General features: G+C 37.6%; 1 protein-coding gene across 8 annotated transcripts in view; it reads left to right on the top strand.

Moving 5' to 3' along the window:
- Nucleotides 1-25491, top strand: part of FRY (FRY microtubule binding protein) — a 208021-nt gene that overhangs the window by 58030 nt on the left and 124500 nt on the right. For 7 of the 8 annotated variants that reach the window (XM_054057215.1, XM_054057224.1, XM_054057233.1 and 4 more), the window contains one exon: nucleotides 10836-11035. In XM_054057215.1, coding sequence (XP_053913190.1) covers nucleotides 10836-11035 — 200 coding nt within the window. Of the gene's footprint in view, nucleotides 1-5691; nucleotides 5834-10835; nucleotides 11036-25491 lie in introns of those variants that run through there. The other variant, XM_054057256.1, reaches the window with a different exon arrangement.

A 25491-nucleotide genomic window follows, 5' to 3' on the forward strand; every position in this document is an offset into this window, starting at 1 on the left:
GGCAAGTGATAGACACCTCTAGAAACTAGTGTTTTATTCTGTCTTAAGCTAAGAATGTAAGAAGGATATGATGAATCACCTAGCAATGTCTCTTAATTTCCTTTACTTGGAGCCTAGGTGGCTGGATTAAATTTGATATTTGTCTTGTAGGTGGCTAAATTTGAACCTTTCCCTAAAAGGCAACCAGAGGGTAGATCAGAGACATCAGAAGGAGAGGTCAAGGAAGCAGCTACAGTTTTGAAGATTTTTCCTCAGTGTAGTACTATACTTTGAAACATAACTAAACAGGACATCACATTTATTATGACATGAAATATGCAAAACTTTTTCAGAAATGAACTCTTAGCCATTCAACAGTATTAGGTCAGTAGGACTGTTCAGACCATTTAGTTTCAGAAGGAAATGAGCTACACCCTGTTTCTTTTTGTGCATCAGTAATAAAATACAACTTATGTTTGCACAAGTACGTTACGACATGCTCAGGTTTTCATTCACATGTGTACATTGCACAGAAGTCACATCACTTGTAACTGATACGCGATTTTCATTCCAGCGAAACACATGAGTTTTTAACAGCATGAACCAACATTTGTCAGTGATTTGAAAGACCAAGTGTGGACAAACAGAGCAAAATTAAGGGAAGGTTCTGGTTCTAACAACTGAGGTAGCTATTGCAATTAGAATGAACACAAATATCAGCATTTAATGTCTTCCTGTAGTAAAAAGTAAACAGTTTAATTATCTCATAAAAAATCCATCTTATCTAGACTCTGACATCTTTATCATAAAACACTTAAGGAGAAAAAGAAAAGTATACTCTCTCTGAGAGAAAATGATTAGGGAAGGGAGATGCAGGTCACAATCTCTCTGTTTACTGGTCCCACTTTTGGAAGCAGCTATTCCTTCTGTATTGGACTGTTTTAGCCTTGTGCTTCCTCGGCACCTTTCCAAGTTCACTAAAAATAATTCTTATGCTAGCACCCATCAACCACAAATGACGAGAATATCTTCATGTCTCTGTCTCTGAAAAGAAAAGCAACCCCAACAAAACATTTGTCTAAAAATCTTGTAAGAAGCTATTTTCTCATCCAGCAAAACCAAAGAGGAGGCTAGCTTTTTCCCCTAGTACAAACAAAAGTATAAAAGAACAGTATGAATACCTTTATTTACTATAAAATGTTTTTAAGCTCTATTTGAGCCTAAAGAAATTCTGGCATAGTTTCAGAAATAAAGCCTTTGTTTTATTTTTTTACAAATAAAAGCCCAGTTAATCTACTTATCTGAAAATTATGATCTCAATATACCCTTCCACCCTTAGTTGAAGGTTTTGTTTTTGGAATAACTGGCAAAGATTAAAAAACCTTCTGAGGTTGTCTGGAAGAGATAACATTTTGGAAGTATGTTGTTAATCTCAAGTCAGCCTTCAAAGTGGCAGCCTGTCATTATTATATAAAACACAGAAACTGAGAATTATTTATGTTTGGATCCCTTCAGAGGCAACGTAGTTGTTTACTTTAGTAAGAAGTCACCCCTAAATGGAGCACTCAAATGGCAATTGAAAATTATTTTGGGATTGTCCACGAGATTTCCCATGTCATTGAGCTTTATCGGTCTTTAATCTTATAATAAACTGAACAAATTCTAAAATCAGCACAGCTCAAGATCTTTATGTTTCGTGCCTGGATTCCCACGTATCTCCAGCACAGTGGTATACGTAGACAAAAGATAATGATCTAGAGGAAAAGGAGCAGAAAAATAAATGCTGAGCAAAGAGAATGGGCAAGAGGGAGAATTGATTTCCTGCCTCACTTGGATGTCTTGCGGGGATCTGAGATAAGAACCTAGGGAATGTTGTTAAGCTGCATAACCCTTGACCTGCAGCTTAGGAGAAAGAAAGAGGGAAAGTCTGCATCTTACAGAATTGTAGTCACTGGGAGCTTTGCCAAGTCAGTGTAAAGGACTTCAGAAAGTGGGTGGATGTATATGACAGAATTTCCTGTCTGTTTGTTGGTTTTGGCGGTTGTCATTCTTGAATCTCCGGTATGTGGAAAAATGGTCTCTTGCAAGAGGAGAAAATGTGTTCCACTCACTGCTTTCCTTTACGGCGTCTTGTATTGATTACTCTTCTCTTGCACAGAATAGCAGTGCACATCTGAAAATTACAAAGCTTAATATCTACCTGCCAGCAGCTGGGATGTGAGGTCCAGAAAGTTGCTAGTGGCTAATATAGCCAAACCAATAATTTTAACCTTTCCAAGGTACCAGGCTGAACAAGATCCTTAGCTTCAAAGTTAACAAGCACTTCAAGACATATATCCATCTCAAATAAGACCTGTCAGTGTGTGTAAGGACTGTTGTAATACTTCCCTGAGCTTGAGCAAAGAAAGATATCTGTATTAAACTGGTTATTTTCTAGTGGGGAGGTCATCTCAGAAGATCACTGCTTTGTACGTATGTCAGAGTGGAATGAGCGTTTAAGCTCTTTGTAGACATGCAGAGAAGAGTGTCCCCAACAAGTGGTGTTTTAGCATCCATCAAACCTACTGAGTGGCCATATACTTATTTTCATGGATGCTGCATTCTGTTTCTATCTTGCAGAGGGCTGAGTCTGATTTTTAAGAAATTACCATATCTGGGACTTGTTGAGGCTCTGTTTTGAAGATCACTGTCCACTCCTGGATTCAGGAGAGTGCAGAATGAGTTTACTGTAAGGAGTTAGCCTTATGTCCTGGAATGTTTAGTCTCACTGAGGATATCATATGGATTGTTTTAGGCCTGCTGTTTTATAACATCACTTAAGATACTGAACGTAAGTTGGGAGAATAGCATGCGTATGCTCTTGCACACACATACACATGAAGTTCAAGGCTCTGTTTTCTTGGCAACAGTAGAGGTTGGCCAAAGCTTACACTTCATCAGCAACTCTGCCCCTTCTTATTGGATGCACTAATTAATCTTTTTTCTGACTTTGCTGTTCCTTCCTTTCCTGTTCACATAGAAGTTACACTCTTGTTATGGTAAAAGGAATAGGAAATTTGGAGAAGGATTGCCCAACCAAGTTGATAGGGGTTGCAGCTGTCTTCTGTAGTTCAACAAGTATTTGGGGAAGAATGATATAGCAATATCTAAATGAGGCAGCAGTATTTTTTCACGAAGTCTTCAGACAGGAATAATTTAAAATGTTGGTCTTAATCTCAGTTCAATCTGTGATGAAGCCACAAAATTCTTTTATCACTGAAGACGTCTCCTTCCTTTCTCTTCCCCCATGCCATTTTACTCAAATGACTCTCCTAAGGCATGTCTCTTTAAAGAAACTGAGGAATCTGAGATTTCTAAATTAGCCTTTTCTCCTTTACAGTTCCAGCATAATCATGTAGTTTGAGAATTTCCATTTGGAAGAGCTTGGGTCATCTTCCACCACCTTTTTGGAAATCCACCCAAACCTGTAATTCCTTTCAGACTTATTTTCTCTGTCATAGGGATTTACATGCTATGCCCAGACTGTTTTGCGTGAAATTGTTGGGTTTTATCTTTGTTACGTTGCAGACCATCTATCTAGTTGGTCATCCAAAGTAATTCTACCTGAAGGATCCTGTATTTGAATTACGTAGGCTTTTGAAAGACAAGATGAATTGGGGTGGTTTTGTGTCATGTTCTGGTGTCAAGACAGCTGCACAGAACAACCTGGCATCTTCTCCCAGCAGTTGCTTCAACAATGGCTCTAGACAGCATTCAGTCTGCAGTTTTAAAATAGAAATTCACTGAGCTTTCTGTTATATGTAGTTTTGGAGACAGTTTTTTTCTACCAAGAGAGAAAACATGTTTGAGTTCTTTGCCATATAGACTCAATCATACGTTCTTGTTGTCTTTATGGGCCTGTATCTACTGTCTGAGTTTACAACCATTGCGAGTGAGTGAATTTTTCACTGCAAAGAATTTTCCACCTGCAAATAAGCCTTTAGAGGGAATCAGTTTCATGCAATATTAATATGCTTCTACATGTTTTGTTTACTACTTATTTTACGTTTTTATTAAGATAGAGGAAGCTGTGCAGCAGTACGTTCAGTTAAGTGTAGTATCAAAGCTCCACCATTGCGACTCTGCCTGGGACATACATATGCAAACGGTAGTTACAGATCTCTCCATCCCTAGGAGAACACATGCCAGCCTCATCACTGTTGGAAGTGTAAATGATACCTAGCACTAGAGAAGGAAAAGCTGTTTCTGACGTGCTAATGCTTGTGGCAGATTCATATAGCGGCTTTTATGTGGACATCTGAAATTGCTGTAGGCCATACAATCAGGTTTTGTTGCATTTAATGATTAGTTTAAATTATATTTAGGTAAGCATACAGTTGATAAGAGGGGATGAGTGTCTTAAAAAGGGGTGTATTGACGCCCTGGTTTATCAACTCTTTTAATAAATAAAGTTGAAAATAAGCAGTAAAAACATGTAGGCCGATATTCATATTACATGAAATTGATTCCCTGTCAAGTGTAAGACCAACACTGGTACCACTATAGCTTGCACTTTTACTTTCCAATTGGACTGGATGCAGTTCTCAGATGTGCACTAAATTCTTCCTGGTCGTTCATTTTTTAGTGTGAATCCTCCTAAGAGAGGATCAGAAACACAAAAATGTCAGGTGTTAAAAGTAACAGTTACTCATCTTGAAGTTCTGTGCTTTGAATAAATGTATTCCCTATCATATATATTGTAAGTCATTAATAGTATGTTTTATTGGTTAAATTTATGCATTTACAGTTATTTTTTGTTGAAACATGTAAGTGAATTGTGAAAATAATGCTTACATCATGACATTGCTACTAGTGCATCTTACTAACATGCTGGAATAACGTTTTCCTTTAAAATTTTATAGTTACTTTCATAAGGATAAAAATGGATCTGCTAAACTTTAGTTTGTTTCTTTCAGCAAGATTTTTCCTTGGATTTTATTCTCTTTGTCTGTTGAGCTCAAACTAACTTGGAATGTTCCCTCAAAGGGTGAAAAAGCCACCTTTTGGTAACCTTGGCGCATGTCCTAGTGAATTCAATTCTTCATGCTTTATTTAATAACGTGCTTTTTTTTTTTTTAACATTATAATTGCAGTTTTAAAACAAAACAAGTTTTCTTAAAAGTTATTTCAGTAGATGTATAACTATCCTTAAGTTTATGTGGTTTCTCACTGACTCTTGGCATGGGAAATGAAGAGGTACAGGGCTCGTTTTATTGCAAAGAAATTAAAATGTATGTACTTTTGGCCAAAAGACCTCAATTACAAAACAAAACCCATCCTGTGTTGTCTCTGTGCTTTGCATTTCTATACTAATTGCTTTCAGCTTGGATTGTATGATAATATGCCTGTTGGATATGCGTGGTTTGTTTATGTCGAACTCCACTATCCTGTCTCATGTTCTTGGAGTGCCTGAAGTAGTTTCGCTAATCTGTCAGCATAGTATGTACTTGTGGATAAATATAGACAGGCAGCCACTCCGTGAGTGGTCATCATCATATGCCGAAGCTAAAAATTGCCCCTTTAGTTATGGAAAGGCTGATCTGATCCGGAGGCCTGCTCTAGCTCACACAGTGCAGGTCTTCAGCACTTGTCTTTTAAAAAACAAAACCAAAAAACTAAAGGAAACGTCTGCATAAATGCTGAAAAAAATTATAGTGAAGTATGGAACAACTGATTTCCTTTTCGATTTTAGTTAGAAAAGGAATCTAAATTTTGTAAATCAAGAAGTGGAGCATTTCAGGTATTCACAGGCTCATGGATATTACAGTAGCATGTTGGAGAAAATCCAGCGTGATTGGCTTTATAAAGGGGCTCGGTAGGTATGAAAATATTGCAATTACATGTTTCAGTTTGTTTTACTAATTTGTTTGTTGTTAAAGTGTAAATTTGACACAGTTAACTAAAAATATGCAATTTCTGTTTCTTCTGCTTAAAAATACTGAAAATTCTTTAACTGTGTTTGGCTGAAGTTGTATCTAATGTAGAATAGACTCTTGGCTTGTGCATTATGATCATTCTGTTCTGATTCATTTTGCTTCATCATAGAGCTTTAAGAAAAATACCTATAGTGTAAATCACAGCAGAGACTATGATAATTTAATTTTGCACTCATCTCCATTATCAGCTTAATAGCCATGTGTGTATGTTAGAACTACTGTGCTTTTTTACAGCTATTTCTCTGATCCGGAAAATGGATCAATACAGGAAAAAAAATTGCATTTATTTTAGTTTAGTAATCCTTTCTGTGTTGGTAGTGTGTGGTTGTGATGATGACAACCATACGTGATACTGCATTGCTGCTTCCATGTTTACTCGCTCCTTTACTGATTTTTTTAGGAATACATGACATCAAGAAAATCTTATGGTTATAGCCTGAACTAAACGAATATATTCTGTAGGGAAAAAAAAAGCATCATTTGAAATACAGCTATTGCAGATCCAGTATTAAAGTAGGGAAACAGACTTGGAATTTCACTCCAAAATGGTATGGACATCTTATGGCTGAAGATACATCACTAATCTTTTTTTTTAAAGATTTTGCTAGAATTGAAGCTTTATATATGTATACAACTTTCTAAAAGTGACCTACGGATTCCCCACTATTGCAGGGTCCTAAAGCATCAGGGTTACCGTGGTCTCCTGCGTGTGCATCACCTTTCATTCTGTTTGAGAATGAGCTACTTTTCTCTAGCTGAAGGGCTTAGTTCAGTGCAGTGCTTTTGTGGTGAGCAGTACCCTGCAATATGTTAGGAGTTCAAACTAAATGTATCAGTGGTCCATTTCAGTAGTTACCTTTGTGGCACACCATTATTTTGAAATCAGATAGTAAAAACTTAATTTGCCAATGCAATACATATTTAGAATTGAGTATAATCTCTTCCAATCCCCAACAGATATCTTCTTCATAAACCCATACAAAATATATGTAGTGGTTTCTCACATAAAAATGCCTTTTATTTAATGGGACAGTGTTAGTCTAGTCACTGGGCCAGACTTTTGCAGAGCAAATATGAAGTGTATGCAAATGCTTGAGATAATGGAACTGAAAAGAGGTATTAGAATGCCACACCTGTATATAACAGTTCATGACCAACTTGGAACCCTTGCAGTGTTGGCAGCATTAACTCCTGCAGCGAAGGTGCTTTTACGGAGTTAGCAGCTACAAAATGATCCTTTAAAAATTTGAACTAAATCGATGTCATGTGTCAGTAATTTCTGTAACTGCTGTACTTGCTGTAGCAGTTATAGATGTTAACCCGCAGGACATGCTCTTTCTTTCCTTATGGGGAAAGGCACTACAGTCTTTCAAGAGCTAGAATAAAAATCTTTGGTGCATTGTCAAATCTCAGAAATAATTGCATTTCTCTATTACACTGTGCGAATAATTGATTTTTTCTGTTAGATGACTGGAAAAATAAATGAGATCAGCCTGTGTCACAAACCTAACAGCATCATTGTTAAAAGACCTCCTACTAACAATGACTATGTGGATTTGAATTCCAGTCTCAAAATCCTGGCTGAATGCCATGATGACTGAAGGTTAGCGTGGCGGCTCCCAGGTAGTGTGACCAGGATTTCTAAAACTTAATTTTGTAAGGATGTGAAGCATGCATGACCTCACATACTGCCTTCCTTTCTTCCATCCCTCCCACTTGTCCCTTCATAGTAAATTTTGAACTGAGTAGGCAACTTAAACCAAAATTGCCTGAGGAGCAGAAGACAATTTTGCATTTGATTTTATTCCTATAATTTCCTTCGAGAAGCGGGACTGTGGATTGATTGCTTTGGCCAGAGGGACGTGGGCGCCCTGGGCTGTGTGGGTGGCAGGCAGGCAGACCTGAGGACAGGACCTGAGAGGGAGCTTGGAAACAGCTGGGGAAGCTTGGGATAATGACAGGAGGGAGGGCATGGCTTTCACTGCACAAAGCACACAAATCCTTGAGAAAACTGATTTCACTGCTCACAAAAAAAGTTTTTCCTAACTGAGCACTTGTCGATCAAACTGACTTCGCGGATAGTTGTGAGCCAGTTAAAACCATTATATTTGCACTTGGCAAATACATTCATGATTGTAAAAATATTGCTTGACTCCTTCCTAAAGCTATTTGCAGAGAAATTTCCATTATGTAGTATATTTTACAGTCCATGTAAATTTGCATTTGATCCTTTGCATCCCGCTGCCTTCATGCTAAACTTCAGGAGAGCCTAGGTGCTGACAGGAGAGAAACAGTGCTTATGCTCTTCTCTGGTGGCTCTTTTTTCATTACTTTAAAGTAGATTATTTTTCAGAATAACAGTGTATTTTTAGAAATGGTTTTGTATAAAATAAATGTAGAATAGTTCTATGCACTTTGTTTTATGCAAAGAGTCATGATGCCACCAAAACTCCATGATTATGTTTTTACCCTCAAAAATCACGTGAAACTTTGCATGAAGCAGATATACCAGGAGACATCTGTTGGAGTGGAAGAAGTGGTTCTGCGGAGCTAGAGAGTGATGGCATGCCGTGCCTGTCAGGGGAGTTATTTTCAAAGTCAAGCGTGGATGTGTTATGCTTGCGGAATAATAGATAAAAGAACAAAGGCATTTCTGTCTTGCATTGTAGTCATATACTGGGCTTTTAAACTTTGATTTTTCTAAAGGAGAACTTGTTCTCTTCTCTTCTCTTCTCTCCAATGCATCTTATTTGGGGTCCAATTCTGCCACATCTTGAATACCCTCAAACAACATGTAGTCTTTGGAATTTCATTTTTTCTTTTTTTTTTTTTTCCCATGGCAATGAAGTGTTTAAGTATTTAGGAAAGATCTAAAACCTCATTTATTATTAAAACAATCTCATTTAATTAATAGTTGCCAATTATTTTCAGTGGTAGTTACAGTTCTTTTCCTTAGAAGGTAAGGCTGATGGCATCCATCACTATAGTCATTCTTGTTTCTTCCTTTGCAGTTTGGATGCAACATACAGTATTACACTATGGAATGCATTTCTGTGGGGAAATGAAATAATGGCATTTGTTCACAATATCTTCTGCAGTTTGTATTGTGTTAAAGCACCTCAGTCCCAATTGCCAGCAGTGTTCATGGCCGTTAGAACACTTGTATTGCATTCAGAGAGGCTAATGGCTGGCCTTCCCAGTCTTCCTTAATTTGCTGCTTTTAAAGTCTCTGGCAAAGCTAACAGAGGGTGCTACCAGTACCTGCCTGAAGACTAGACATGACTTTTATTGGCAATAAGAGCTAAGCCTGAGGATTTTGGTTTGGAAATTTTATGCATAGAATGGTAATATTGGAATTAATGAGGTTTTGCTTCATAATGCTTCAGTTTATTGTTTTCTTCATTTTCCCAGAAAAACAGAAAGTAGAGCTGAGCCGAGTACATAATATCTTTATACCAGTTAAGGGGAATTCACAGAATCAACGGGATAATTTAGATTGGAAGAGATCTCTGAAAGATGATTAGTCCAACCTCTGCTTACCAACTATAAAGGTTTCTCAGGGTCTTGTTTAGCCTGGAGAAGGGGAGGCTGAGGGGAGACCTTGTAGCTCTTCAACTACCTAAAAGGAAGTTGCAGAGCAGTGGGTCCTGGTCTCTCCTCCCAAGTGATAGGTGATAGGACAAGAGGGAATGGCCTCAAGCTGCATCAGGGGAAGTTTAGATTGGACATGAGGAAAAATTTCTTCACAGAAATGTTTATCAAGCACTGGAACAGGCTGCCCAGCCCAGGGAGGTGGTTGAGTTTAAAGGGTGGGTAGATTAGGTGCTTTGGGACATGATTTCATAGTGAACAGGTAAGGTTGGAGTTGATGATCTCTAAGGTATTTTCCAAACTTATGATTCTATGATTATGTTTTGGGTATCTCCAAAATTGGAATTTCTGCTATTTTTATGGACAGCCTGTACCAACGTTTGATCACCCTCTCACGGTGGATTTTTTTTCTGTGTATCTAATTAGAGTTTCCCTCATTGCAACTAATGTTGCCTCTCATCCTGTCACCGTGCTCAAAGAAGAGTCTGACTCCATCTCTGCTCTACTACATTAGGTATCTGAAGATTGCAATAAGAGCACTGTCAACCTCTACTCATGTAGCAAGCGTGTAATTCCCTGAACATATTTGTGGTCCTCCCTGGGCCTTGCTCCAGAATAGCATCATTGTTCTTGTATGGGAGAGCCCAAAACTGGACACAGTACTCCAGATGTGATCTCAAAGTGCCAAATGGGACTGTAGGGTTTGATACTTTCAGCAAAACTAATAGGTAATGAACAGTTTTCGGCCATGGAAAAAAAATTGTATCTGACTCTTCATGTAAGATTTATACTGGTGAATTGTCATTGTTTTTAAAGGAGTCATTCTGCATGAGAAGAAAATCAGGCTCTTTACATCTCACCTTAATCAAAAGATCAGACTCCTGGCTTCTGCAAGGATACATCAGTTTGCATAGCAGTAAATAAATTTGTTATTTGACAACTGAGTTACAGATCTGGCCTGCAGGACAAAGAGTAAGAAATGAGAATATTATTCAAACAGTTAGATGACAGCAAGTCTTTCCATGTAAAGAAGAGGATGGAATGTGCACTGCGTAGTAAACACTGCTCAGTTTTAATACATAGGATTTCATCTTTGATTTCTTCTTCCAGTCTAGATTATGTAAATTTTACCTGTAACTATACTATGTGAATAGTGTGTATGTGTTGTGTGTTTGATTATCAGCCAGTCTCCATTTTTGCTTTGACAGTATAGTCGGCCATTGGGATGCTCTGAAGAAGTTAAGACATGTTGAATTATCCAAAAGTAAATGTGTCTTTTCTTCATTTCAGCTTCTCCAGTTGGTAACGGATATATCAAGCCACCCGTGCCACCTGCTTCTGGTACACAGAGAGAAAAAGGACCTCCAGCCATGTTGCCTATCAGTGTTGACCCGGACAGTAAACCAGGCGAATATGTCCTGAAGAGCTTGTTTGTTAACTTTACTACTCAGGCTGAACGCAAGATTCGCATCATCATGGCAGAACCTCTTGTGAGTAAAAAGAAACTCTGAGTTTATACGTACTTGGCTTTGAATTTCTGTTAAAATAAGGCTTGCCTGCCATGCAATGAAGAATATTTTGCTTGTAATCTACGTTGCAGTTTGATAGTGTTGCCCAAATTGTAAGATATACTATTATGGCAGTTAGAAGGTTGTGGACGAAGACAGAGGTATGCAAGATGGGATGACGTGAAAAGGAATTAATATTTTATTTCTGTTTGCAGTAGCAGCACATGTCAATATTACTGAGAGGCAAGAGGGGAGTCAGGAGGCAAGAGGGGAGTCAGGGGCCAAGAGGGGAGAGTGGTCACTGGAATCAAAATGCTGATTAGAAAATGCTGAAATAGGATAAAATCAGTATTTCTGAACATTACCGGTTTTCATAGAATCATAGAATAGCTTGGGTTGGAAGGGACCTTAAAGATCATCTAGTTCTAACCACCCTGCCATGGGCAGGGACATCCCATTAGATCAGGGTGCCGAAGGCACCATCCAACCTGGCCTGGTTTTCAGCTAAAGCATGAAAATGAACACTGCTGCTGGTTCCCGTTTTAGTTTTGACAGCAGTAAGTTTCATAATCTAACAAATTACTATAACACCTATTTTCCAGAGATGAAAAAGTTTGAAAAAGAATTGAAAAAAATCCAGCACTACAGGATTGAAAAAATAACTGCTTTACAAGGTTTTGCACAGTCAGTGGGAGCGCCATGGTTATTTATATTTTAAGCAAATTTAACATAGAAATGTGTCTGTTGCAAATTGTCTTATGTAACTGAACTTCTAGGAGTCTGTTATTTTACCTTGAGGCTACATTCTATATACATTCTTGTTATTTTTATTAGGGAAGGATGATTCCAGAGCTGTATTTTAGTTCTGACAATGTAAAAATAAAAAAAAATATTTTTATAAAATATTTTTATAAAATGTTATAACATTTTTGTTATAAAGTACTTAGTTCAGTTCACCATTTTCAGGTCTGGTTATTCTGAACAGTAATATTAAGATTGTCTTGATTGTGATCGTATATGTTTAGCTTTGTGTCTTGATTTAGAATTAATGCTTGAGAAGTTTTTTCAGACTTTCCTCTGAACCATTAGGTAGATGCAAGATGGCAGAAATATCTTACATAATTTGGAAATAACACAAAACAGACCCAACAGGAAGGAATATTTTGACAAAGATCCAGTCTTACCTTCTTTCATGAGTCCCCTCCAAATCGCAAAAAGTAGAGGAAACTGAAGTCATAGCACAGGTCTTTTAAAACAAATTCCAGCAGCCATTCATTAGCATCCAGTTTTCATGCGATGCACAGTGAACACCTTTAAAATTTTAAGACAAAACGTGTTGTGAAATTACTTGACAAGATTAGGGAAACAAAAAAAAGACTGGCACTGATAACATGATTTCCTTGCGGCACCTCTATTACACTTAGACACCTCTGCTTTTTCAGACATTGAAATGTGACCCTGGTTCATTCCCACTTCTACTTGTGTTCTGATGATTTTTGGTTGCTATGTGTTGATGCATTGTTTTTTTCACTTTGTGAAACTAGGAATATCCAAATGTTGATCATATATTAGTCCAGAGGTTATTCAGTGAAGTTGCAGTTGGTAGATGTTCAACATAGAATGTAAAAATATGATGATACTGGAATGTCACCTTCTTCTTGTCAACATTTTCAGAAGGTATTTCTTACAGGGGCCTAACTATGAGACACTAACAATAATTCAATGACATACATTTTATTAATACTAATAAGACTTAGAATTCATGGCGTGCTGCTATTTGAGGGTGACTGTGACAAATGTGTAAGCAGTTAGACATTCAGTCAAAGTAGTCTTGAAATAATTGGGTTGTAATGAGACAAGTGACAAGGGAAAATGGCAGAAATTATTCTGAAATAATGGCTAAGAATGTAAATCTACCCTTTTTGTGGTGTAGCTGTTGGATGTTTAGCAGCTTTGTTCCTACGTTTCTTCTCTACTGACTAGAATTGAGACCAGGAAGTCTCGAGGATTTGCAAAGCAAGGATTATAAATTGGGGGTGCAGGGCCAGCCTGTGGCCTTTTTTCACAATAGGTAGTCAAGTGGTGAGCTCTTTGAAGATTCTGTTCTAATTAAACTCAAACGTACTTCAAAGAAAATCAAACTTGCAAAGTGCTGTAACACTGAGATATTTCTGGTTTGAATTCTCTTAAGTCATTACTAGATACGACAATTTTATTTTATAATGAGTGACAAATAAGATATCTTTTAGAGGCGCTAAAAAGATCTGTTTATAATCTAATTGCTTTTTCCTCTCTTTCATCCCAAAGACTAGCTCGTATTCAAGCTCTGAAGATACTATAGGATTAAATTAAAGACTCATTTCTATTCATACACACATTTTTTCTGCTTATCCTTTCTGATTATCGTTACTGTTGGTTTTATTAATTTTTTATCTCGGTTTCTTTGGGTTCCGTGTGCCTGTTTGATATATCCATCTCTTTAGTGATGTACACAGAGCCCAACTGTAAATTGCAATGTTCTGACAACTATGGTGGAAAAATAGGTTTGTGTCCCACCATGAAATGCAGATGCAAGCAAGGAACGTAAACATTTTGCACTTACCTAGGGCACTGGTGAAAGGCACGCCAGCCACCCCCTCCTTCAGACTCCAGCAGCAAATAAAGAGGGCAGTGTCACCTACTGCTCCTGCTGCCTTGGCTGTCAGCTGATTATGATTGGACATTTTGGTTACTAGATCTGGCAGCGATCATCATAAAAAAATCACTTCCCAGTTAATATGTTTTCTAGGCATGTCTCTCATGTCAACTATCCACTGCTAAGTCTTTAATGAATTAGAATGGAAACCCTGTGTTTCCAGATGTATGGGTTTTTCCTTTGTCTGGAAAATATATTATTTGCAATTTCGTGTCCATTTTTTCACCTTTTTAGGGTCTCTGAAATGTAACAAACATTTCAATAATTACATCAAGTTCATAATTTTATGGCTAATTTTTAATGATTAAACAATTGTTCCCAGATTGTCAAGTTATATTAATCCGAATTAAAAGTATTTGACAGCAGAATTAAATAAAAGGGTTTTTTCCAGTTTATAAAATTAAATTCACATCAAGGAAATTAAAATAATTTCTTCTTGACAACATTTAATAATTTCCTGCTTCTTTTCTGTAAATAATTGTTCTCCCTTACCATGAATATTAAGATTTTTTCCTGCAGACCTTTTTTCACAGCAGATTAGATTCACATTTACGTTTTTTACATTATATTTTAAATCTTTGCATTGCTTCACTTGCAAACACAAACTGATATTTTATTACTGCTGATTTTTTTCAAGCAGCGGTGACCTTAAAATGAAGCTCGAATGAGGAAGCCAGGGAAGTATTTATGCCAGATCAAATGTGTTTACGTATCTTAATGCTGCAAGGGAAAAAAACTAGAAAATAGTTTCCTTTTTAGGACGGTTGATTATCACTTAGGGTAATAATTCATCCTGTGCATACTGATCAGACTAATCTTTTAATATGGCATTCAGCAATGATTACACGCAGCTGTAGACATTGATAAAACATAGTGAGCTACAGGCATTGACAACAGTTAATGGTTAATTTAGCTGTTGCTAAACTTTCATTATGCTTTTCTCCTGCAAGCATCTCCTTTTAGTGAGCTTATCTAAATTCAGGATCTTTCTGAATACTGAACTCAAGGACAGAATTTACTGATTATAGGATTAGAACTACAAGCATGTTCATTTATTCTGCCCATAGCTTTCTCCGTTTATTATGTAGGTTTTATCTCACCATTGGAATAATACTGAAAGCAGTAATGTGGTTGATACTAGTGTATTTATTACTCACTTTTCATTAAAAATCTCAAAGACGTTAAAATATAGACCTGTTTCAAAGCAGAGACGGTGATAACAGCCAAGCACTTAGCTAGGAAGACGCTGAGAAGGGAAGAATAATGCAAGTTTGGTTTTGCTAAGACTGGCCAACTAACATGTAGTAGCACTGCTGACTGATTGGCTTTAATTTAAGCTTTGCTTTCTCTAGTCATTGCAGAAGAAATAAGCTAAGGACAGACTGAAGAAAAGGAAGGAGAAAGTTTTTGAGGTGTTGAGCACTGGGCTGTGATAACTACTAAGATTTGTGTCAGCTAAAATAATACCAAGCCGTTTTATCACATAACTGTAATGTAAAATTTTCTGTTTTACATGGAATAAAATTCCAACTGCATCACATGTTGTTGTCATCTATAAAGAGACACATTAGCATCACAAATTCTATACATCTGAAGTCTTCATGAATAGTTTGGCATACATAGGACCTTTGGACCCTTGCTTATTCACAGTGCACAGACAGGAGTTTACTATAAGCAATTTCACGGAAAAGAGGAAAAGCAAAGTGCCTTGCTCTGTTCTGTCACCTCTGTATGCATAGGCCCAGATATACTGAAGAGAAGATAACTTTATTTGAATAAGTTTATGTGTGTGTATATTGAAAATGCTGTTCTTTTTTTCTCTCATACAAAAAATATTCTCCCTAGAGCCCTCCTCTGTAAATGCTACCAATGTGCCAGATTCCCATTGTCATCTGTCCCTGTGTACCTCTGTGTCACTCATGTCATTTATCATGAATACAGTTCTTTTATTCCACTAGTGTTTGTGGTAGTCAAAATTCTGCGAAGCATATGGGCAGTCCATCTCATCCTTAAGTAGCTCATAGTTCATAATATCATAACTTTGTATCTAACATATCATAACTCTTCATTTCTACTGTACTCTCTATTTTGTGTTTAAATGATATTACTGAATATTAGTAGATTAGTCCTTTTAGATCCAGTTGTGACAAATAATATATGGGACGTAAGAACAATTATCTATTCTTTCAATGTGTCTCTCAAGTAATTAAGATGCTTCTTCATTAATTTCTGCCCCACTGTATTATACTGTGCTGTGGACTGTCCTCTCAACTATTTATAAGAAAAGGAAAGCTTCTACACAACATCCTACCTTAACTACTTTATGTAAGTTGCATTTACGATCCTTTATTGTGTGGATCCCTACTGATCTGTCACAGTGAATGCATTGAGAGGCTTGTTGAATGGGCAGATCTATGTCTGTCAGTCATAGGACAGTCTGGAGGACTGAGGACATTCACTGTCCACAGGAGAAGGCCCACGTCCTACGTCATATGTCAGCTCAGCCGAATTTCTTTCCTGCAAGTCACTGACTGGATCTCAGGTCAGTTTTTTAGACTAACAGTTGTTCTCAGTACTTTATTCAGCTCCCAGCCATATCTAGGGACAAAGTTTGATTTTTCTGTGTGGATTATCCCCTTGGTTCTTTGTCTTTCTTACTCAGACTTCCAGCTAACTTCTCTGTTAGCTTGGTGAGTTCTACTCATGTACTCAAAAGATGTGAAGGCAGAAGAATATAGGAAAAAAAAATCAAGCTTCTATAATGAAGATGGAGACATGAAATATAGCAAAGACAACTCCAATGGCATAAAGAGCCTTCACTTCCCCTTCCACTCATCACCTCAGAAATAATATCTCCCTCGAGTTATCTCAGTACGTATCTCAGGCTGAGATCTATAGCAGAAGCTAAGCACTGAACAACATAGAGCAGTAGTCCTTCTAGGGTGGCTAATCTTGAGTCTTGGGACACTTATCTTCCTTCCTTCTTCCTGAAGGTCCTTGAAGGGTTTGTGGGATTGAAGCTGTGGCCACAGATGAGATACCTTCTGTGTAATTCAGGGGGACATGTTGTAAAGTTGAAGCGCTGGAGTTGAGGGAAAGAACATGAAAGACAGAGTTGAAAAAAAAGTTCAAGACAAATGTAGGGTTTAGGAAGTAGTCATGGGGAGTGCAGGAGGATGGAGACAGGATGCAGCATGGGTCAGTTCTAGCTCTTATCTATGATATAGAGGGGAAAAAGTTCATGACTTTGTAGCAGCCAGGATGGAAAAGAACACAGATTTGCATAGCTGTTGGCATAGGCATTTGCAGCTAGATACAGGTCCATAAAAACATTCATACATTTCAGAGCCGAGCAATGCCAACAGGAGCTTTCTCAGTGATGTCAGGTTTTCCATAGCTGGGTGGGTGGGCAAAATACCGTTTGAGGCTTCAGATCTCATTCTGACAGCAAAATTCTCCAGGAGGTTCACTGTCCTTGGGCCTGCATGCATATGCTTAGAGGACAGTCAGTGATGCATACGATGGTTTACATCGCTAAGAGGATTTAACATTGGAAGACAGAGATCAAATCCAAGGTCACTGAGGCTGTCATGTGTTGACCGATGCTTGCAAATACAGCAGAGAACCTACCACATGCCTCTAATCACAGTTTTGTGTCATTTAAGGATATTGCTTATTACCTCTATCCAGAAAATGAAAGTCACACCGCAGTTATCTTGGGGCAGCCTTATCACTGGTCTGTCATCATGAAGGAAAGAAAGAAAATCAAATATCTACTTTGGTAGCATTCTTGCCAAATAAGTAGCAATTAATTAAAAAAGTATTTGTCCATATTTTTGCATGCTTTCGGAGCTGTTTTAAGTCGATGAGATATTGCTTCATGAGGAATGCTGTATGTTTTTAAGTTTAAATTTGCATGCTCTTTTCCTGCCCTGAGTCTGGTATGGTACAGTTTACACATCAGACTGCTTGAATTACACCATATTTGATCCTGCATATCTGCTGGCATGACAAATATGACAGCAACTTAAATAGTTCATGTAGCTACTTTCCTGATTTGGAAATCCAAAGTAATGTCTTGTTTCCTTAGCTGGGCATGTAGTATGGGTGGAAGCTATAGCTTTTGTGGCTATTTACTTGCAGCAAAAGAACTGATGTCGACAGAAGGCTGACGTTAGCTCTGCAAGGGCTCCCTGGCATCCTCCTTGAACGTCTGTCAGATTGGTACCAGTTAGCAGGAGGAAAAAGCTTCAGATCAAGAGTGTCAGGGACACATCTTTTACAGTCCAGAGACAGCCTTTGAGATAAATATGTAGCCAAGAAAGCCCCAAATAAAGGAAGTTTAAAGAAAGCTAACAACTGACAGTCATCAGAAGTTCTTGGATTCACTTTTAAAATATGGCTTTCCTGGCCTATTGGTTTATTCTATGAAAATAAACATAAAGTGAATGACATTGATGAGCTGTCTGACCCTAAGGCAGCAGTGGCTGCACCACACACAGGTACCGGGAGTCAGTAGCTGGTTTGTGTTACCCTGAGTGCCTAAAAGTGCACTGAAATGTGGCTCCTGTATGGAGCTCTCAGCTATGCCTGGAGCAGCCCTGCAATTACGACTCTAAATTTATTCGAATCAACCAATAAGGGCTTCCTATAGCTTTGAATAAATTAGGTCGCATTACTCTGAATGGGTAACCTGAGGTCAGGGCCCTGGGGGCACTAGTAAGCCTTCATGGCCCCTCTGATCCCTGGTACCACCAGCACAGCCGTAGGAGCTCTTCAGCAGCTCACCTGGCTGTAACCAAAGCAAGTCCTGCTCAGTGCTTCCCATGGAGATTAAGATACTGGGAAGAGAGTGGGATCGCAGGCAGTTCTGTGTCAGAAGCAACCGTAGGTGTCTCCGTTTCTCAGTACACAGTAGGAGGTGGAATATCTGTCCTGCGTGGCCATAAGGTATTCTGGGTGTCTGCATCCAGACAGGTGTTCTGCATTTTGCTCTTCTCTATCTTTTAGTAGAGGTCTGGTGCCAATCCTGTATTTTCATTCCCAAGGCTTGCAAATGTGGGAAACCCACCCTTCCCAACTTCCCTGTTTTTATAGCATTTTACTAGTACCTTTTAAATGTGCTAAAAGAAGGAACCTCGTCCACTGCTTGGAATGCTTTTAGCATTCCTCATGTCATGAATGGAAGGTTTGACTGAGATGATGGTGCTCTCATAGTGACTTGGAGAACTCGAGGGAAGCCATGCATCCCCTGTTCTCTGAAGGAAAAAAGAGTTTCCTGTGTTTGTCTCCTATGTCCTTCTTGCGCAGGAGAAATAAGTTTGCTTGTCATAAATCAGTTCGTGTAAAACACTTTGCATAGAGGATTGAAGTGTCAGTTCTTCTCTGTTCAGGAAACAAAGATCTACTGAATGACCAGGTACCTCAGGGTCAGGAAAGAGCATCCTCTTACCTTCTTCGTTAGTTCTCAGAGATGACAGAGATGGAAAGGAGGGAACAGTGCTGTTCAAGTTCCACACTTTTGACTGTAGTGACTTTGTCTCCTAAATCTATTTAATTTACCACTGGACCTTTCAGTGTTTCTATTTCAGACATCTGCCGTCACAACAACCTTCTCTTCCTAGAATTGCATGTCCTTTACAGTTACATGCATAACACTGAATTATTAATTTATTTAAATACATATATTAGCTGATGAAGATTCCCTAGCTGAACCACCTCGGTAAACAGCAGAAACATGGCTTTGAATAGCAGTTTCGTGGAAAGGTCTTCACATGGATGTCCAAGTCCAGATCCTATAGTCTATTGTTGTTAGATTGCTAAAAATAAGTTACATACAAATCACTGTATCAAATGCTTTTTCAGAGCATCATGTTTATTCCAGTCCCACAGGCTCATAGATAAAAGATCTTGGACTCTCATACTGCATCTCGTGACACTACTTTTGTCTGAAGCCTTATATAAAGTATCATTAATTCTTAAAGTATGACTCCAGAAAGTCCTCTTCCTGGCTTACTCTTCAAAGCAGGGTGGAAATAGTGTTTTTATGGAGTATAGCTTGCTCTAGGTATCTGTACTTTGAGCATGTTTTTGTTCATGTAGGAGCAGCATTTTTATGAAAATGTGTTGTAATGGATCTCAGCACAAACAACAGAAGACAAAATCTGTACTTACTTCAGTAATTTTTGAGAAGTATATCCTATGCATCTTTCTCACCTTGACAGAAATGGATTGTATATGAAAAAAACTCTTTTTGTGTGTCTTGCTGCATGCAGTCAGACTTTGCAATGCAATAGCCAGGTTGTTTTCCCTCTCTGCAGCAGTTTATTACTGCTGCTTCCTATAACGGGCCTTTCTCGTTTCATTATTGCTGGTTTAGTTAATACTACACAGAAGTGGAGTAAATTCCAAGCAGACTGGAGAGAAAAGCAAGCCCAGTGAATTAGATATTGCTTTCCAAGTTGGAGATGCACGGTGCAAAAATTAGCACTGCTACTTTCCCAAAATAACATGGAACTTAAGAAAAATACCTCACAAAACCCAAATACAAAAGTATTTCTTTCATTTATCTTGAGCAAACAACTCAGGAACTCTGACATTCTTATCTGATCAGTAAAAAAAATCACAGATGTGGTGTTGATAATAAATGGTCACAAACTTTAAACAGACTTTAAACAGTGGTTGAGTGTTGTTACAGATACACAGGTAACTAAAAGAAGAAAAAACCAAACAAAAATCAAAAATCCTACTACTCTCAGCATTTACATCTTCTCTAATATTTTTCTATTGCAAAGTAAGGTGCTCTGTTGTAAGTAGGAAGTAAAGAAGTTCTTTTTACTGGGATATTTCGAGCCCAAATAATCTGGTGGCTACCAGTGGAACAGTTCTGGAAGGAGTATTTTAAATACATGCTTTTATGAAATCTGGAAAGTTGAAGGGAGTGCTATGTGACTTTACTGACGTTTGAGGTAGACCCTAGCACAAGTGAGAAAGGAAATTTTATCGGCTGTTTATTTTCAGAGTTTTGTGCATATAGGAGTGCTTTTGAAAAAATGTAACAATGAACAGATCAAAGTCCTCTGTCTGAACATACACAAGTTGTAAGGTCCGGACTAGTATCATACTACTTTCCTTGGTTTTCCCTGATTTTAATTACTCCAGTATTACGGTTTACTGAAAAAAAAAGGAGGTGAATTTTACAAGCTGCTAAGTTTGAAAAATTTAAAAAAAGAAATATGAACACAATGTTGACACCCTAATTCCATCACAGCCATGTGTCAGTAGACTGACAGATTCTGACTTAAAACTTCCAATCTAAGAAGATAAAATTCTGTTAATTGGAACCTAATTTGCTGGGGCAGAGAATTATTTAAGTTTTAGTGGCATCCTTACTTATGAAGAAAATTCATGAAGGCCCGTGATGTACGTACAGCTCAGGAAAGGACCAAAAGATATAAGGGTTTAACTAAGACAGTGCTAATTGAATTTTAGGTGTTGATTGAGTTTATTAGTCTAACTAATGATTTACACGGGTTAAGTTTGACATGATCAATATTCCAAATTTCTATACCTATAATCAGTTATTACAGATTCAGTGATTTACACTGCTAAAAGAATCATAGAGTAGTTCGGGTTGGAAGCAACCTTAAAGATCATCTAGTTCCAACCTCTCTGCCATGGGCAGAGACACAAAAAGAGTTATAGACTAAGCTGGTGTTTGACTGTAAATTTGAATATTCAAAAACCCCTCAACCATTTTGAGTCAGCTATTCCAATATTATTAATATTAGTACTGAAAATTAATTTGCTATTTCTTTGACATTTTTGGCCATCTTTACTGGTTCTTCAGTTACTTCAGATTAAACAGTCTCATGACCAAAATTTCTTAGTGTCCACATTTTAATTTTGTCGGTAGACAGCACAAGTAAAAATTCCTTTTACAGAGAATGTGATAATCAGAGAAAACTTAGTCTGTAATACCTGATGTGCTGATACAAGCTATCACTGAGTCAGAGCAGTAAATGATGTGAATGCCAGAGAAGCAGTGAGTGAAAAAGCTGTACTTGAAGCTGAACTGATGTTTTCTAATACTGTTTTGTTTTCAGCAGTACAGCTGGACACGTCCTTTTCCTCATGAATGAAAGAGAGCTGATACAAAGAAAAGAGGAGCAATTGCATGAAAAAGAATAGACTGAGTAATACTAAGACTGTCTTCTAAATTTCATTATTTTTATGCAATAAGTATATCGTCAAGTAGGTTTTTGACATGAGTTTGCTAAAATAAAAATTTGTGGAGGTAGAATATATATTTATATATATATTTCATACCCACTTGAAATATACTTCTTTTCTCCCAATGAAATACCATGTACAATTACCACTGCTTTTTTATTTAATTTTCAAAAGTAACATCAAGTTCATTAGAGGGGTTTTTTTAGCAGTTTTGGAATCATAGTTTTGTCTCATACAGAGTTCTGGTGTTTTCTTGAAGTTATATTGTCATGTCTTTTGTATTGTATTTGCGTTTAGAATTTCCTTTTGGCGTATGCTTAGAATTTTGAAGTTTACTAAAGGTAATCCTCTTTCTGTTGGTCTTACTATGTTTGTGCCATGGTCACTAACAGAGTCTCTTAAAAGTAGTATCTATAATAGCAACTAATTGATGCTGAGCAGAGCGAGAAGAGAAATCAAAGATTCTGTTGTTGTACACTGAACTGGCACTTTATATTTTTATGCATGAGAACCTGCTGACTTTCAAAGAACAGTTGAGAAAACAGGATACTAATTACCTGTTTCATAGTAGTTCCATAGGAGACATTTGGGGTATTATGGTAGTAAACATTGTCTTTTTTGAGTCAAAACCAATTGGCTCTATTAATTGCTTAAATATAAATTAACTAGGCTTCCTGGAATGATAGAGGGGATTCTCAAATAGTAAAAAGGTAAATATGAAATGCAAATTATTTGCCAAGAAGTTCACAACTATTTTCAGTACAGTAGGGTTTTTTTTATGAGATGAACTCTTCTATTCTTTTTTGAGAGGGCAAACCAGAACTAAGTAGTTGCAAGGTCAGCTGCATGAACCTGCTCAATGCAGGATCAGCATAGGTTCATTCTGGGAGGGAGGAGGCGGAAGCACACAGCCAAACTGGTGGAAAGGACCAGACAGACAAACTACCCATTTCAGAGGCAACTGGCTGGTAGGTCAGCAGCATCTGAGGGGTGGTGCTCCTCTGTGGAATGAAGTTTTCACATGCCCAGCCTTCAGAAGCAAATTGGCACCATGGCATTTTCTCCTAGATGGTATAGATAATGGTTTGCAGAGTAGACAAGTGCAAGATTGAGCAGTACATAGTCAGGTCTCTGAAGGAATGGCAAAATAAAAATTTTAGCATCTTTGGTGCAGTATTTTCTGAGCAGGCCTTTTTCTACCAAACACCACCTTCCTTTCCTGCTGAAAAGAATATAATACAAATAAATATGTTCAATTTCTTATGGGACTTACGTGATGATCCATTGTAAGCAGGAAAGAATTACACCTGGGGATTTTTTTTGTTTTTAAGATTGTGTTGATGTGCATTTAATATATATATTTTAGCTGTAGTAGTTGCATGTGGTCTATGTCTGCTCTGTTTAATGTGAAAAAAAAGCCATTTTCTGCTACTTTGTCTTGGTAACTCTTCCATCCCAGAAGACTACTCAGTATACGTGGTGGCTTTTTAACATGCAGTGAGAGTTAAATTTTGTCTATAAGTATTCTTGCATTCTCTATGCGCTTATAAAAGGATGAGTTTTATCTCAGTCTGTAATACATTACCCACTCATAGTTCAGTGGGAATAACATGCCTGGTGGTTGCTGAGGTTGGAAATAACTTTAAGGGGCATCATGTATCATGGTGCCATAGTGAAGCTTAATAGGCACTACAACATCCTTTTGTTTTCATGTTTCCCTGAACGCTCGGTTCTTTGACAGGTGTTTGAGGAAAGTTATTCCTGTGTAAATTTACCCAATTATGTTTGTGTAGCAGCCCTGAAAAAGCATTAATATATTAACCATTAAAAGTAGCTGATAGTCTTTGGAGAAGTGTTTTAGTGTGCCTGTGTGAATAGGGGGTTTGGCAGATATTTTTTAGATAAATTATGAATATTGTATTTCGTTAATACATGAAAATGTGATATAAGAGTCATTTGTCACTAGATATTCAAGATATTTTATTTTATTGTGTTCTATTAATGATTTCACAACAGTAGTGAGGTGGAGGAAGGAAATTAACCTTTAGGTTAGCATTTTGTAAGCATTGATGGTGCAAAAACTTTACACAGTTTTATTGAAAAATTATAATTGCAGATATTAAATGCAGAATTGGCTTTACTGATCTTTACTACTTATCTCTAATGTGTATTCATATCATGGGAGTTTCCAACATGAGCAAACACAGAATATACAATTGAAGGCAGCACTTCAAACAAGAAATAAGGATGTTTAGCTTAGTGATTAAAAATGGAAATGTTATTACTGAGAGTCCATTCTTCTGATTTTTTCTGATGTTTTTTATAGCCCAGAAAGCTATGGGCTCTTTCAGATTAATCAAAACTTTCTTTATTCATATTTTGTAGTTGTAGGTTTTGGCTCCAAATTCAGCCTACCTATTCATCCAAGATTTGGAAGACATTTCTGTAGAATGTATTATAGCTACAGAGACTCAAACAGAGTCATCTCTGATATAAAAGGGCCTCTTTGCCATTTCTGAATGAGGTGGGTAAGAAAATAAATAAAAATAAAATGATGCGTTGAGGCTGGAAAACATTTTTAGGATTTTTAAAAAACTGTTAAATAAATGTGTCTCCAGATTAAAGAGTCTGCTACAAAATCTGTTAATCAGAGGTGATTTCACTTTATTATACTTTTCAACCTTAGCGTTGCCAGTCCTGAACCTTTGGTATGTAGTAAAAATGTCTACCATTTACTATGTATATATATTATATCGTAGCTGCCATAGCAACAATGTTGAAAATACTGCATAAAAGGAAATTCTAAGATTTGTAAGGATATTAGAAATAAGAGGTATAGAAATGGCAAGTTATTTACAGTGGATGAGAATTTATCTATTGCATAAAATAAAAATACTGTTTCCAAAGGATACCTGAAGCACCTGCATGTAGTTGCCTTTGAGCTGTCTTTGAATTTATTCAGCAGTGGCTGACTGACACAGTCACTTGTTAACACTCATTATGCAATCAGTCATCTTTTTATATTTTAAATTAGATGCCAACTTCTGTCTGATCCTTCATCTATACTCAGTTCATTATATATTTAGTACCCAGTGTTAATAATAAAGTAAATAGTAATCGCTTCCACTTTGAATTTGCTCAGATCAATCATAGAATCATAGAACAGTTTGGGTTGGAAGGGACCTTAAAGATCATCCAGTTCCAACCCCCCTGCCATGGGCAGGGACACATCCCACTAGACTAAGCTGCCCAAGGCCCCATCCAACCTGGCCTTGAACACCTCCAGGGGTGGGGCAGCCACAGCTTCCCTGGGCAGCCTTTGCCAGTTCCTCACCACCCTCATCGTGAAGAAATTCCTCCTTGTGTCTAGTCTAAATCTGCCCCTCTCCAGTTTATACCCATTGCCCCCAGTTCTACCACTACAAGCCTTTGTAAACAGTCCCTCCCCAGCTTTCCTGTAGCCCCTTCATGTACTGGAAGGTCTCTATAAGATCTCCTCGGAGCCTTCTCT

The sequence above is a fragment of the Cuculus canorus genome, chromosome 1 (genome assembly GCF_017976375.1).
Source record: "Cuculus canorus isolate bCucCan1 chromosome 1, bCucCan1.pri, whole genome shotgun sequence".
Classification (NCBI taxonomy): Eukaryota; Metazoa; Chordata; class Aves; order Cuculiformes; family Cuculidae; genus Cuculus; species Cuculus canorus.